Genomic DNA, 16,451 nt, shown 5'->3' with positions numbered 1-16,451 from the left:
TAATATTTGTTGTTTGTATATATCTGGAGTTCTGTAACGAAGATAATTTCCCCCTGGGATTATTAAAGTATTTCTTATTCTGATTCTTGATCACTTCTTGATCTTTAAAAACATTTTAAAGAATGCATTACACATGCATGCTTTTCTAAATTATATTAAGGCCTGATGTGTTCAGAGCATAATGTCACAATGACAAGTATTACATCACTACATTTTATACCCGTGCTAATCACAACCCTCACCTGCATCTCAAATTTTAATGCCCTTTCCGTAACTCGCGGACTGAAATCTTAGACGAGCCAGAGAGAGAGAGAGAGAGAGAGAGAGTGTGTGTCACGCAAGCAGCCTCAAACACCAGACACACACCAAAAAGGCCTAACTTCATCCAGATTTTTACAGATTATAACATGCAGGTCCACTTACATTACTTACTATAAAAACAGTTTAGCTGTGTATAAATGCAACTACATATTTTCTGTCCATACACTGCATTCACACATCACAGATAACCAGGAAACACTTTATTGTTGAAGCACTTCCACGGTTCCCACTGAGGTTGGGAAAGCTCACTGCCCCGTTTTACGAACATTATTAACCAGAAACGACAAGCACAGACATAAACTGTAACCCAACCCAAACTGGAGAAGGTGAAATCAAAGCTCCAGTCTGTCAAATTAAATCTCCAAAGCGCTCCTGTTCTTGGTAAATCAGAGGATTGAGGTAATTCCCAGAACTGCACTTTTGAGACAGTGTAGCAATATTATCTCTAATTTATGACACAATCTTTTTTTTCTCTTTCACCAATCTCATATGTTAAACCAATTTTCAGTGTTGTCCGGTTGTTTGTTGAGTGAAAGTAAATTAACTGGTACTATAAATAATTATGAATTAATCTTTTCTTGATAGTTGTCAGTTTTGTTTGAAAAAAACACGACATATATGATAAGCCCTTGATCAACATTGTTACCAAATTTTTTATGTTGATCGACTTACCAATACACCTCTACGGCAATGACAAAACTGAACTCAATGCTCACACAAACTGATCTGTAAATGCACATTAGCAGTCACTATTATTATCCCCCATCCATAAATGTAATTAATAAAATCTTCATCATTAATCATTTTCACAATTCCATCCACGGATGGGCAGGAAGGCAAATAAACCAAGTATAAATCAAAAGAGTAGATATGTATTTATTAGACATGATACAGCTTCACCAAAACAAATGTGGCTGATCTTTAACCGTGACATTAGCACATAACATTGCTAAAAATGTCCAAAATGAGGCACAAACAAAACAAATGGTGTGTGTGATGTGTACATCTAGAATGACCATTTTTCCGTCCTGGCTTCCACTGATTTGATTAAGCCCTTTCCCATGACACGGAAGTCCTCCAGTATTGCTTCAACGTTAGGGATGGTATTTGCTTCCTCCCCAGTCACCGCCACGCTCCGAGCAGACACCTGCGACGTCTGCAATGATGGAAAAAGTATTGCATCAAGTCAGAGTGGTGGATGTTGATGAAATGAGGAGGCTGGAGATAGAGGGGACGTGTGATCTAACAAAGAAAGCAGTTGGCAGTCCAAAGGGCTTTCCTTTGGACTGCCTTTGGATCAAACCATTAATCTTAAACATTAATGGTTTAAGATAGAGGGCATGAGTGGCTTAGGCCTTACCTTAAAGGGTATGGGGATGAAGGCTTTTGGCTTCCATACAACTGCTATCACTGTTCCACCATGGGGATCACAAAAGAACAGGGCTAGTTCTCCAAAAGCCTCCTGTAAAGGAATTAGATTAGATGCAATAGAAGTTCAGTTCACTATGTGAAAGAATCCATTCTGTTTTAGTACTGTAGGCCAAACAACAAAGCCTATTAAATACACAATGACATCAGTTCTTTTTTTACAACACTAAACCACACAACAGGACAAGAAAGCGTCAGAAAACCAAATAAGACATGTATTGGATGCATAACGTAGCCCACATCCTTTCATCACATTAATGGGAAACAGTGCAGGAAAAGAGACAGAGAAAGACAAAAGAGAGAGTTCCTATATTCTGATTGCTTAACAGCAATGAAAAAACCTGGCTGAGAAACATCCTTTAACATATGAGTTATGTGCATGAGAACGTATGGAGAAGGTCAAGAACATGGTCCATAACTGTTGAGGTAGAAAAACTTCATAGAAACATAAACATTGTTTCTAGGAAATGTACCTGAGCAAACAATGTAAGTGCAGCCTGGGGATTTGTCTTCTCTGCAATTAATGTTTAATGTCAGGAAGGTACTGGGCGTCACACAGAATATTCTTTGGGCCTGAAGAGCCTAGCTGCAACTTGCATGCGTAAATCCTGCTGCACAAGCATCCTGTGTCAACAAGGCGTTAACACCACACCTTCCTTTTAACCTGAACTTTATCCCTGACAGACAAGACTCACTCTGAGCTCTGCCAGGTAGAGGGACACAGGGTTGTAGTTGACAACTGGCATGGCCCCTCCAGACTGGGCCACGTTGCCGGCCATGACCCCCCTGCTGAAGGTGACGGCGGGAGGGTCTACTGCCTCAAGGAGCAGGGGAACCTGCTTGGGGTTCAGGTGAATCAACACATCATAGGCGTCTAGAGGAGGACGCATGACAACCTGCAAACACAAACGAATGCATCACGAGGTTGAATTATTTAATCATAATTCATTCAGATAGTGTTACCTTTTATGAAGACAAAAGTAAATGCGAGCTTTCAAGTGTTTTTTTGTTTTACTAACCCTGACATCTTGTATCTGGCTGCTGTCCATCAGCTGATGTTCCAGTAATTTAAGACTCTCTGCAGCCACCATCATCACACGCTGCAGCATCTGAAGACACAACACACAATTTAACATTTTAAAAGGTTAGACAAGGTAGCTTTGGACTGAAAATATTTTGACATGTCATATAATATAATATACAGACCACCACCATTGTGGTTGTGCAGCTATCAATTAGCACCGGAATTTCCCAGGACACGCAAAATATGATGGACAATTGCAGACACGGAAAGGCAATAACAACATTATATATATAGCAATATCCAGGAATTGTTACATTACAAGGAGCCGCCTACGGCATCCTTATGCTTTTTGCATTAGTGCAAAAGGTCACTTACATTTACTGCTGGAACAAAGCACAGATAGTATGAGTTTGTGCGTCAGTAAATATGCAAATATACATGTTCTGGGATAAACTGAATACTGGTGAACACACACACGGTAAAATAATCTGTGCATCTGCTCTCTTTAATGGCATCCAATTACAACTGTTAGGCATGATAACTGCATCATAGTGGAAGATGAAACTTTGTAAAACTGTCCAACATTATCATCCCAGTTTAACAATTATCTGCTAAATCAAAGTGGACTTTTAGGATACCGAGACAAAGTGACTTTCTTCCTACTGAAAGGTTCTATTAAATTCCACTGATTTCAGTGTTTTGACTTATTCTTTTCCAAGTACAATTTATGTGTACTACCTCAGAGTTGTTGAGATGAATTGTTGGGCTCTTTGGCCTTTATTATAGTGCAGCTGAAGATTGATAGGAAATGGGGAAGGGGGACATGCAGCAAAGGGCCGCAGGTCGGAGTCAAACCGGGCCGCTGTGACGAGGACCCCAAGCCTCTGTATGTGGGGCGCCTGCTCAACTGCTGAGCCACCTGGCGCCCCAGAGTTGTTTCGTTTTTTTACATAAATCAAACGGCTCAACCAGATTAAAACCCTTGTTCATTCACTGGGAAATTACTATCTACTTTGATTCAAACCAACTTGAAATCTCTTTCTGGTCCAGTTATAAATCCTGATATTTTCCCATAGCCATGCAGTGGGGAATTAACTTCACTACACTGTTAGCCACACTCTCTCAAATGGAAACATGTCTCCCTTCTCAGCCATAGTAGATTGTGGAGGTATTGTATTGCATCAAACTTGAGAAAATAAGATTATCTTTTAAAGTCTCCCTATAAACTGTCTGTTCTAAATAACGACTTTGCGAGCCAAGAGCCAACTCCCTCCCTCTAATATTCTTTTTATGTGTCTGCATGTACTCTGCTCGTGTGCAACGGCTGTTGTTCCCTTCTTTCTTGGGTGCAAGGTCTGGTGGGGGGTGGGGGGTATTGGGGGGAGGTTGGACTTGATGAGATGTTGAAGCAAAGTATGAAGGAAGAACAGAGGTAGGTATGACTGGGGAATCCGTGTCCAAGTAAGTCAGTGGTTGGGTAAGTTGGGTAAAGAAATGGACATGTGCCTGTGTCTGATGATAAGTTTATTTTTCTGAGATTTAAAAAAAAATAAGCCATGATATGCACAGAGCTAATTAACATTTGTTTTTGTTTTTACCATCATACTTTTTCTTGTTTCCTTTTGAAGCAGTGACAAATCAAATTATAATTACCAGCACTGTGAACATCTGATATCGTAACGAAAAGTTTTTTTTTTTTTGACTGAAATTGCTTTGAGGATAACGAAAAGTTACATAAAAATATTATGAAGGAGATATTCAAAACATGTATGGAAAAAGGCAAACTAAGGACAGAAAAATAAAAAGAAGATAAGACAAATAATTAATTATATATATACACACATATATATATACATAATATATACATATATATATATATACATACACACACACAATAAGCCAATTCACATTTCTGAGATGATGAGAGAAACTCAAATAATTCATTCTGTTAACTGAGTCACTTCACTCGACCACAAGCTGCTCCCTAGTGGTCATTCAGAGGTAGTGAGACAACTACAGACAACACACTGAGGGGGGTCCATTCACTCACTTCAGCTACTTGTTTTGACACAACTTTTCAGTTTTGGTAGAGTGTGGAGGTGGGCATGTGAATTCAACAAGAAACTGATGAATGCAACCTGCGCAAACCAGATAAGGTTAAACTGAAAGTCATACTGAACATTGTGATTTGGCAAAAGTTGCGTCTCTGTCAGGACGTCACAGAGAAACAAGTTCCTGTTGTCTGCCACTGGTATAAAGGAGGATGCTTAGAGAGGCTCAGTGTTGCTGAGCTTGTAGGGGGAGCGAGGTGGGATAGCCCAGGAAGCTTATCTGGGTCAGCTACGCACCATGGGAAGCTGTTGTGTTAACCTGTTCTGTACACTATTGTGTGCCACTGGACTCATTTACAGCCACGGCCACATCCAAAAGGAGGAATACAGAACTAAATATTTCACTTATTTTACTGCAACAGAAGACAGCAATGAAAAGCAACTGGTGAGCTACACCTGATTGTAGTGCTAGTGGGAATGATTTCAAATGTTGTTTATTATTTGATATTTTGGTGGTATTTTAATGTGTATTTAAGATATATATATAAATAAATGAACATATATTTTTGGGGATTTCCAGATCAATGATTTACATGGAGTTTTGGAAAGACTTCAGAACAATCAATTTCCAGCTTTGAGAAAAAAGCACGGCTATGTCCCTATGGTATGTAACGCAACAACTCAGTTCATCTATAATTATTAACTCCTGAATCTATCTAGGCAATCTGTTAACTATAATGTTTCCATTAATTTATATGTATCTTAAATCTGATGTAACATCTTTTCAGTGTGATCCAGGAGACCAATGTGCACTAAGGAAAGGCTCCAGGATCGGGAAATTATGTGACTGTCCTCTGCCAAGAACATGCAACTCTTTTCTACACCGTTGTTTGTAATTTTCTCTGTCTGTTACAAGTCTACCAAAGAAAAACCCACAGCGAAATAACTTATAAGCTTGTGATATATACTAGACCAATACAAGGTTATTTTATTATTTAGGAATTGTAATATTTAATCATTTTCAGATTCATTATTGAGTGCCTATCTATTAAATTTGTTGTTGTGCGAGGTTGTGTACTTGTCTTTGTGTCCACTGACCTGTACACTAGGTGCCCGTTTGGTCCACATGGATTGTTTTTTGTCTTTAGGCGTTGCTATAAACAAGACAGGCAGAGACTCCCTGGAGGCCATGAAGTCGTTCTTGATCTCTGTGTAGTCGGGGGCTGCACGTGAGAGAGGTGAACAACAATCACACTTGGTGTTGAAAAAGAGACACATACGAGCAGGATGTTAAGGTATGTCGGGTGTGTGTCCATAAAAAGAGGTCAGAGGGAGATTTGTTTGTTTTACAAAGAGGGAAATAGTGTCTTTGAGTGTGTGTGTGTGTGTGTGTGTGTGTGTGTGTGTGAGCTTGCCTGTGAGCTGGTTGTTGAGGTTGACTACCAGCGGGTTGTTCCTCCAGTCAAAGGAAGAGAGCAGATGAAGGAAACGAAGGAAGCCCACCTGAGGAGAACTAAGAAGACATTCATTCACATGACCTACTGAACGAACAAAAGAATATGAAATAAACATTTGTTCCACAAATAGCTGTTGAGGTGGACCGATTATTAGAAAGGTTTAAGCCGGAGTTACCCGGGAGGGGTAAAGGGTGCAGGCTGCAGGAAAAGTGACGCCACCAGCAGGTCTGCCGTGTCCTCTGTGATGTCTTCACTGAAGAGCTGAGCCCCCAGCCAGCGTTTGGCCAGGCGACACACTGCCCCGAAACATTGGTGCTGCTGTTGGAGCCTACAAACAAGAAGACAACACGTGTAAGATGGAACAATAAAAAAAAGTGATGGAAATAGAAATGTCGTGCAAGCAAAAGAAAAATATGGGGACAGAAAAGAAATAAAGTGGGACAAAGACTGAACAAAGTGAAAACATAAACAAAAATAACTGTCTTTAATCTTTAATACAGCAACATTTAGGGTTGAAAAGACTGAGGGAAACAATAGAAACGAAACAACGCTGCTTTCCCACATAAACACACAGATACTACTTTGGGTTACTGTTTAAATTATACCCATGCAATGTGCTGGTTAGTAGAGGCTTGTGAATGGTGGCCAACTCCAGAGCCTGAGCCTCCTCGTTGTCCCTTACAACCAGCAGCCCCTCAGCATTCACACTTTCCCTCAGCACCTGAGGCTCACGATGGTATGCCACCTGGATGCGGAATACCAAGCCATCCTGGATACATAAAGATGGGAATAAAACAGCATAAAGTAAACCCACAGTGCCAACAACTTGCCTGGACTCACTACAAATGTATAATTAGACTCCAAAAAACAAAAGCAACAGTCCAGTGTACAACTTCTACACACTCAAAAACATACCTTCAAGACATCTAGGTGTGCGGGGCAGGGCTTGCACGTGTAATTATGGTGCTTCTTGAGTAACTCTCCCAGGCGGATGTGGAAGGCAGTTCGGATGTGGCGAATGGCGAGGCGGTCATGAGGCCACTTTCCACTTCCCTCCATGTGACAGATCACTGCAAGAGCAAGGTTTTCCCAATACATTAGTTCACAAGTTTGTATTGGTAAATGTCTTTGGCTAAGTGCCTGCAACTTCCCCGCTTTCAATATTTAGGTTGTAATGCATGATTATTTAGCAATTTTGAAATCACCAGGGGTTTTACAGAAATCAAGGTCATCAAAGTTATGTTTCAGTCAAACAGTCTATGGCAGACAGTGCAGAAATTACTTAAGTCTAGATGTAGTTTGCACCAGATTAAACAAGAGCTAACTGCTTTTTAACTAGTTGCTGGTAGATGAGACACTGACCTGTGATAGGGGTGATAAAGGCAGGGCAGGGTTTGCCTTCCTTCGGCACCAATGACCTGGAGGTATTTTCTCTGTCAAAGAAGGAATAGTCCAGCTTCAGTGGCAGAGGAGGAAACACCTGCAAGACACAAATGAAATGTTAGAAATATCAAGTACAATTTACAATAACCACAGCTATCAAAAACAGCTCAATGAACTGGAGCTGCATTTTAGTGTTGTTTAGAAATATGTATAATTACTTAATATTACTGCAACTTACCGCTGCATAAATGAGTTTCCTGTTATGAGCAATAGGCTTTACCTGCGTGTATCTGAGTACAGGGTGGGTTCCTTGCACTGCCGTGATGGAGAGAGGCAGACCTTCCAGCCTCCACAGTTTTCTACTCAAGTCATCATAGGACTGAACAACGAGTAAGCTCTCCTCCTCTCCAGTGCTTGGCACCTGAAGAGCACAATACACGTCAAACACATGCTGTGCATATTATAGACTGTATTTATTTTGTGTTGAAACAGCAACACTGCCTTTCCTTTCTGGTGGTCTGTAACATTTCTAATTAAATAACAAGCAATAATGTAAACATTGCAACAATTCAGGCAAGAAAGCGCAGCATTTAAATTATTAGGTCATTAACTAAATTCCAAAAGAAACATAAAAAAAAAAATAGTACTATTATTATTGATATTAATAATATACAAGAATATTCAGCACATAAAAACAATATTCTGGTTATTTTCAATAAATCTCCGCCTTTATTTTGGCATTAACGTTACCTCACTTCCCGTTTTGATGACGTCATCCACCATCGCCCCCACATAACGCATGCAGGATTCGGGGATGTCGGCATGCCTGTTGGATAATAAATGCATACATTTTCTTTTTTAAAACGAGAGTTCAACAAAGTCATACCTTCACTCACCTCACTGTCATTATCTGACCGGGTATATGCAGAAGCGAAACTGCTCACAATTTGTCTTTTTACTACACAAAATACCCATTTTTGAGTCGACAGTCGCCGCTAACATTAGCTAATGGTAGCTTGCTAACGTTAAAAACATTAGCAAGCTGCACTAAAACATGAAGCGCATGGGGAGGAGACGGAGCTCAGTGTGGGACTGCTTTGAACAAGTGGACAACAACTACGTCCGCTGCATGAAATGTGACGCTACACTTAAGTACTGCGGCGGAGCGACCAGCTCCATGATGAGCCACATGAGCAGGCACCACCCGTCCACGGCACCGCTGGAGGAGGACGAGAAACCGGTGATTTGTACCGTTCAGTGCATCGAGGAGGAGAGCCCCGGTAATTCAGACATCATGCAGGTTGCCGTCATGTCGCCCAACACAAACATGACTACCAACCTTCCTGAGCGTGACTTAGGAGAGAGGAAGCGCCTGAAGCGTAGCTCTGTGTGGGATGTTTTCATTAAAGTGGACGACGAGGTTCACTGCACGATATGCGACACGAAGCTGAAATACAGGAGCAGCACCACCAGCATGATGTACCACATCAGAAACAAGCACACAGACACTATTCCCAGTGACAGTGTGTCACTGGCAACACAATCAGAGGTGACTGAACTTATCTCCAGAATGATAGAGAAGGACATGCTTCCCATCAGTGTGATTAATGGGGATGGTTTTCGTGAGCTACTTGCATACACTGTGCATAATTATAAAATGCCATCTGCTGGTGATATTACACGACTTATTGAAGGTCATTTTCATGAGAAGACAGAAGAGCTTGCATCCCAGCTGGGTAGAGTGGAGAAAGTGGCTCTCACTGCTGACTTATGGACAGCCCTCCCATTTCAGAAGTATATGACGGTTTTCTGTTCATTCATAACAGAGGACTGGCAGGGGAGGTCAGCTGTGCTGCAGACATACAAGCTATCATCAGACAGCCACACTACAGACAGTGTCACAGAGAAGCTTTTTAACACCATGCAGACCTGGGGTATTGCTGGAAAAGTGACTGCGTGTGTTCATAACAACACGCAGAGCATCCTGTCAGCCCATGCATGTGCTCATGTCACTTGGGACTATGCCACTTGCTTTGCCACTACATTGCAGTTAGCAGTTAGCGATGGGCTGAGTGAGGATCTAGTCCGCATCATTGTTGCTGCGGGTAAACTAGTCAAGCACTTCAATCACAACTTGGTGGCAAGTGAGGCCTTGGAGCTGAAACAAGTTCAGATGTGCCTGCCACAGCACAAGCTTATCCAGTCGAGCAAAGCTCGATGGGACACCATCTGCGATATGTTTGAACGGTTGCTGGAGCAACGGTGGGCAATTAAAGCTGTACTCTCTGATCGCACAATCACCAACAGACAGGAAGCCCAGATCCTTGAGATTGAAGATGATTGCTGGCAAATTATTGAGAACTTCACACCTGTGCTGGCGACCCTGAAATGGGCAACAACAGTGATATCTGCTGAAACAGAAGTGTCCATTTCGAACATTTACCCAATCACATTCAGCCTTATTCAGACCCATCTTGTGTCAAAAGAGAATGATGTTGAACAAGTCTCAGAGTTCAAGCTGAATGTTCAGAAGTCACTTAGAAATCACATGGAGGTAGGCATAAACTCGATTTTTGCTTTAACTGAAATATATTTGGCATTATTTTAGTAGAACAAGTGCTGACAAACAAGATTAATGCTGAGGATAAGATAAACAATGTGCATAATGACGGAAGTCTTTATAAATGTAATTTTACTGTTCACAGGTTGACTCTAATGACCTAGCCTCCAAACCAGCTCTGATTGCCTCTATGCTGGACCCTCGTCACAAACATCTCAGCTTCCTGACACCAACAGGGAGACTAGCTGCAAAGGTAAAACTGCACGAACTGGTATCAAAACTAGACGCAATAACTACTGTGGGCACAAAGGAAGAACAGCACGAGATCCTGGTCACACACGATATAACCCATGTGGCTATGCCGTCACAAATAAAAAGTGATACCAAAAACACCATGATGTTGCTACTAGGAGACAACTACAGTTCCTCCTATGCCACAGACTCTGAGGCTCAGGTAGATTACTACTTGAGAGACATTGCTCCCTCGCTGGACATAAACCCCCTTGACTGGTGGAAGGTAAATGGACCGAGATTCCCAAAACTGGCCAATCTGGCAAGACACTATTTGTGTGTACCTGGGGTATCCCTGCCATCTTTATTGTCTGAGGCTGGACAAACATTTGCAACAATGCGTACAAGACTGAGCCCAGAGCACGTTAACATGATGATCTTTGTAAACAGAAATGCACAACTTGCATGAATTCCTATATCAATAATGGGATAAAGTAACTCTAAAGCAGTGTTGGGGCAAGAGGCGGTGGATGCAAGTTATACTTGCTCTACACCAAACGACTTTCCAAGCAATTTCACCGTTGCAGTTTTACTAGTTGTAGCATACTCCTGTGAACTCGACCGTTTGGTGTAAGATGGTCATAAAACTCAGTCTGTCTTTTTCTTGTCATGACGTTTCATTGAAATCAAACATGTTTAATATTATTCTAAGTTTGAAGTCTCGGCTCATGCAAATAGTTAAATTCCATGACGCGAACAACCGTTGCACGCGCACACGCACACACACCCTTTATTTACTAGTCTGTTTTAAGTTCTATAGCTATATATTGTCCTTTACTCGTTGTTTTATGTTGGATTAAAGCCCTTTCTCTCTAAAAGTCAATAAAATGTCAACCACAAAATGTGTCAGATAATTTCTGAATGGTACGCATTAGGTAGACACCCTGATTAGATCAAATTTTTCTCATTAGGAAAAAAAAAACGTAAAAGAAAAGTCACTAGTTTGTTCTATTGTTACCATGATAGCACACAGATTATTTATATTCTCAGCACAACTAGAACCCCATTGACTCCACTAACCCCTGTATTATTAACAGTATTAATGTGATAGTTGTTGTGTTCCTCAGTATGCTAAGCAAAGAGAAATACATACAGCTGTAGCAGGTGAGTAATAATCTGTCTGGGGACCAGTCGTTTTTGGCACATGCTCTCTCCATCCCACAGCACAGCCTCTGTGATGGCGCCATCCTGAAAGCGACGCAGCTCAGAGCGAGAACCCCACAGCTGACGAAACTCAGCCGCCTAACAGAAAAACACGGGCTGTTATAATTAATGAATCATAACATAAATGTTAAAGAAACAAGTCTACTTCTAGCCTTGTGGTAATACAGCCTGTTTGTCTCGTCTGCAAGCTACATGAAAAGCCTTAAGTTGCAAATACTAGCCATATCAGAAATAACACATGACACACGCATGCACAGAAAGGAGAGACAGGTGAGGTTACCTTGGGGCTGTCAGCAGGTGGTCCTCTTTCCAGGACAGAAGCTGCCATCTCTGGGCTCAAGAGCAATCCGAAGGAGAGAGGAGGTTGGGCTTTATGTTTTGGGGCTTCACTCTCCACAGACCACTGTGATGAAATAAATATGAAGTAAGTTCAACAAATTCAGTGATTTAAAGATTATTAATCATATTTAAATGAATTTGTTTTTGACTATCCTTTGAAAGACCCTTTCAAACGGTCAAAAACGTAGTGTTATAGTATTAATATTAGCGCTGATTCAATCAGGGTTTTGTCAACAGTAGCTTAGACGACTTATGAAATTAAGCACTGAAAAGTCAGTGAGCACATTCTGACGGTTCAGTTAGCCAGGACCCCTGAATGTACATTTTTCCCACCTCAGGGTCAGGAGAGAGGGAGTGGGTGAGGAGGTGGATCCTTTGGCCGAGTCCTCGCTGAAGCAGTGACAGAATAAAAGGGAGCGCGGTGTGGACATAATTTCCACTGTGGTCCATCAGCTCACTGAGGAGATTCAGTTTCTTACAGCTGGACTGAAGCTTTACCAGCTCACATAACCTGAGCGGGAAATGGAACACAAAAAAACCAACATGTTATAGACAGTGGGAAATGATGTGTGTTGAAGCAGAGGTGTAACAAATAAGCTGCTTATCTAGATCATAAATGAGGGACTGGATATGATTTAAGTCTATTGCATAAGCTGATAAATAGAGCCATACTGGAATACGTGGTCGCTTGTCCTTATCATGGGTTTCGGTGTCATGAGGAGGCTGTGGAACCCATCCACCGTAGGGTTGTCCCAGAACTGCATCGACACAGATGCCTCGTGCTGCAGCTGAGAACAATTACAAAAAAATAATTATCTTACACTCAACATTGTAAAAAATGTAGCTAGGTTTGATTTTACAATATTTACCTGTTTGTAGGTACAAGCGGTCATGTCAGCACACATGTTGAGATGTCCGGAAGGGTCGACAAATACGACCTGGAAAGCATTGTGGAACTCTGCAAGAGATGGCTGCGGGGAAAAGGGTTCAATGAGGATTCATTTTGAGGGTGTACGAGTGGGAATGAAACAACATGCACAGGTTTAGACGACTCACAGCTGTTGAGTCAGGATCTCTGGCTAGGCTTATCCCATTCACTGTCAGGTCTGTAGATGCTGAGGGTAAGAATGAGAGCTGGGTAAATAGCAAGATAATCCAAGTTCCAAGTTGATAAATAATTTACAGTAAGTGCAAATACAGTATATCATACTATTTATGAAGATAAAAAAAAATGGTTTAGCCGAAATTTAAAATGTTCTTACCTAGGAAGTTCAAAGTGTTTCTAAGCAACTGATAGGCTGTCATAGAGTTACTGATTCTGTGAGTGGTCAGCAGGTAGGCCAACAGCATTGAAGCCAGGAAGCCACTAAAACAACCAGTGCCCTATAAGACATTGAGAGAGCAATACAGAGGTGAGGTAACAGTGCCATACGACCTGTGAATAAATACAATGTAAAAAAAAAGAAAGAAGTAAGTAAGCAGTGTGTAACAAGTAAGGGAGACATTACAAGCCTCCTACCTGGTGGAGCTCTCTTTGTCGAAGCCAAACTTTCAGCAAAGCCACCCCATCAGCAAAAGCTGAGCACTGGGAGCTGACAGCAGAAAGAAACTGGAGGTGAGCCCTGGGCAGTAAATCCCCCAGAACAGAGCTGTTGTAATGCGGAGTGGGAGGTTCGCTACTCTCTATAACAAAGAAGAAAAAGAAACCGGTCTTTATTAAAGGGATATTTCAATTTTAACTGTCGCTGAAAATGTGGTCCTGAATATACACATGATCAAGTGATTAAAAGGTGACAGCATAATTGTGATCTTGGAAGAATTAACCGTAGAAATGAACAATCGTACCAGACTGGGAGGTCTGAACTCCGGTGTACCACTCTGTCCGGATATTATTCCTCTCGGGGTGGAAACGGCTTGGCTTGAAGAATCCAGGAGGTGGACAGGCGTGAACGCGTACGGTGAAGCTGGAGGAGTCTTTACCTGAAAGATCATCACAATCGTAACCCGGAACAAAACACTGTCAAAGAACATGAATGGCTAGTAAAAGCCATACAATAAAAAAATAAAATACAATGCTCTTGAAGGTTGCCAGTATTTTGTACAATATTACGTAAACGAAAAGTCAAATACCTGGAGGGGTAACCAGCAGAACGGGTCGGAGTCGATTGCCATGGAGACAGGAATAACACATGCTCCCAATGTCAGAGGAGGATTTCAGATACTGGGCCAAGCCTGCCAGGTAGAGAGCTCTTTTCCTCGGATACCTCTGGTTCATGACGTCTTTCGGGTGGAGGACATCCTAATACCAGAAGGATGAGAAGACACAGTCTCTTAGCACATTGCTCTCAAGGCTTCGAGCGATGTATTGAAATAAACAAAAGCAGGAGGAGTTACTTACAGCTGGGATTGTGACAGCCAGGTCCACCACAATGCGTGGTTTGGTGCAGGTGCCCAGGGCGTAACTGCCAATCAGATCAACGGAAGCAGGAGGGGCCATGTGGAACTTGCCCTTCGATATTTTGGGCACCAAGAGGAAGGGGACCTTAACTGCACTAGACAGCCATGACAGGTCACATACCTGAACACATAGAGAGATTCAGTAAAAAAAAAACCAAGTGGTTACAGGCAAATTAATGGCATTAAACCTCTATGCCCTATCATGAAGCTTTTCTTTCAGTAAAGTACCACATACCTCAACCTCTGGTGAATCTGGTACAGTCTGGAGCAGCTTGGTGACCGTCTGAATGAAGGAATCTATTTGCTGTTTTCTCCGCTCACTCAGGGCGACCTCTTTCAGCAGCTCTTCCATCTATTACGGGTGATAGATTATATACATTTACTGGGAGTGTGTGAAAAGGTTCTGGGGTTTATTGTTTTACATGGGACAACAGGCTTGAGTTAAGATGTAGCCCCCATTCATTTGCACGTGCCGTTCATGTCAGAGGTCTCACCTGCATTTTGAGCAGGCTGCAGTGAAACAGGCTTTCCGCCTCTTTCAGCTGGTTTAGCTCCTCTGCTGTAGGAGGTCTGTACAGATCACTACGGGACAGCTTCACCGGGTGAAGTACCACCTCCTCCCCTCCAGCCCCATCAGGTTTGCTCCTTTTGGCTTTGACGGGAGCCTCCTTGTCCTCCTCATTGCTCTCTGTGGGAATCATCTGTAAAATAACAACAGCAGCATGAAGCAGCAGCTCGGTTTGATTGAACTATTAACATGTCTTTTATTGTACTACTCGTAAGGAACCACATAATCACTTTAAGATACAAATCTGGTGTGTGTCTCACCATTATATCAGAAATACCCCTGACTCTACATACTATACATTCAGTTTATACTAATCAGATACCGAACATTATTAGGCAAGGCGAGTTTATTTGTATAGCACCTTTCAATCACAAGGTAATCCAAAGTGCTTTATATAAAACATTAACAGCAAAAAATAAAATAGCAAAAGGTATAGAAGTTACAGTGCAGTACAAGCAATTACTAAATGGTTTTGTTTACTGAAAGGCAGTATTTGGTAAGTTCAAAGTATTTGGTCTTGATTTAAAAGAAGAGTTCGGCAGACCTGCAGTTTTCTGGAAGTTTGTTCCTGATATGTGGTGCAATAAAACTGAACGCTGCCTCTCCGTGTTCAGTTTTGACTCTGGGGACACAGAGCAGACCTGCCCCAGACGATCACAGAGGTCTAGGTAAAGCATGGTCTTATCGATGTAGTTGCCAAATTGTGGGCAAAGCATGCAAGCTAACGTTCACCACCGAGTAAACTGCCACCCAGCAGCTAAAACCATGACACGTGTCGCCAGTCTTACCTCTGCCGGGTCCAGGGAAACTGCCTGCTTCTTTTTCATGTCCGATCTGCTTTCAATGCGATGACAGTTGGCGATATTTTTTAAGTTTTGATCAACACTTCTTTCCCTTCATAATACATCGATGGGTCTCACATGTGCAAGGGTCGGTCAACCTTGCTATCAGGCAAAATATTTCCCTGATTGGTGTAGAAGTGGCGGAAGTGAACGGTGATTGGCTCGCTGCTCACCATGCGTTCTACCCATAGTGACGCCGGCTGCAACAAGATAGGTTGCATGAGCAGTCTCATGCGATTGGCGCTAGTTATTTCATAGCGCAGTGGTTCTCTCCTGGGATCCTTAGGGAGTTCCAAGGGATCCCCAGAGAGATGGGGGATGGTTTATTTTCACTATTAAAGAAGTGAGCCCAGTGTGAGCGAATAAGTCGTGAGAGTGAGTTTTCTTAGCATAGGTTTCACTTCCTTCACATGCTCTGACAACTAAATTCTGGTCTGTATATACTGCACTGTATACTGTATAACGAACAACAAAAATGTCTTCAGATGGAGGTCCCGGAAGTGGAATCTTATCGAATGGGGTTGACTTAATGTGTATCAGGTTAGGGGTCCTTGTCACAAAAAAGG

The 16,451-nt window shown here is 42.0% G+C and overlaps 1 protein-coding gene across 1 annotated transcript; it reads right to left on the bottom strand.

Annotated features, from left to right (window-relative positions):
- Positions 1-1,183: 1,183 nt before the first annotated feature.
- Positions 1,184-15,963, bottom strand: nol6 (nucleolar protein 6 (RNA-associated)). Its single transcript, XM_083911843.1, has 26 exons — positions 15,832-15,963; positions 14,970-15,176; positions 14,711-14,827; positions 14,417-14,596; positions 14,149-14,317; positions 13,864-13,998; positions 13,538-13,701; positions 13,281-13,401; positions 13,075-13,133; positions 12,888-12,989; positions 12,691-12,806; positions 12,352-12,529; positions 11,960-12,082; positions 11,609-11,757; positions 8,415-8,490; positions 7,945-8,085; positions 7,644-7,761; positions 7,197-7,351; positions 6,887-7,050; positions 6,457-6,609; positions 6,240-6,337; positions 5,923-6,047; positions 2,769-2,858; positions 2,445-2,645; positions 1,682-1,783; positions 1,184-1,477 (listed from the first exon to the last, which is right to left on the bottom strand). The coding sequence occupies exons 1-26, from the start codon at positions 15,868-15,870 to the stop codon at positions 1,328-1,330; spliced, it is 3,432 nt and encodes a 1,143-aa protein (XP_083767969.1). The 5' UTR covers positions 15,871-15,963; the 3' UTR covers positions 1,184-1,327.
- Positions 15,964-16,451: the final 488 nt, after the last annotated feature.

The sequence above is a fragment of the Echiichthys vipera genome (assembly GCF_963691815.1).
Source record: "Echiichthys vipera genome assembly, chromosome: 4".
NCBI classification, from domain to species: Eukaryota; Metazoa; Chordata; class Actinopteri; order Perciformes; family Trachinidae; genus Echiichthys; species Echiichthys vipera.
This window is presented reverse-complemented; position numbering and strand designations above follow the sequence as displayed.

Coding starts and splice junctions, on each gene's coding strand:
- nol6 (XM_083911843.1), bottom strand. CDS start 15,870: ATGAAAAAGAAGCAGGCAGTTTCCCTGGACCCGGCAGAG. Junction 7,051..7,196: donor CACACCTAGATGTCTTGAAG/GTATGTTTTTGA, acceptor TTATGTATCCAG/GATGGCTTGGTATTCCGCAT. Junction 2,646..2,768: donor GCCAGATACAAGATGTCAGG/GTTAGTAAAACA, acceptor TTGTGTTTGCAG/GTTGTCATGCGTCCTCCTCT.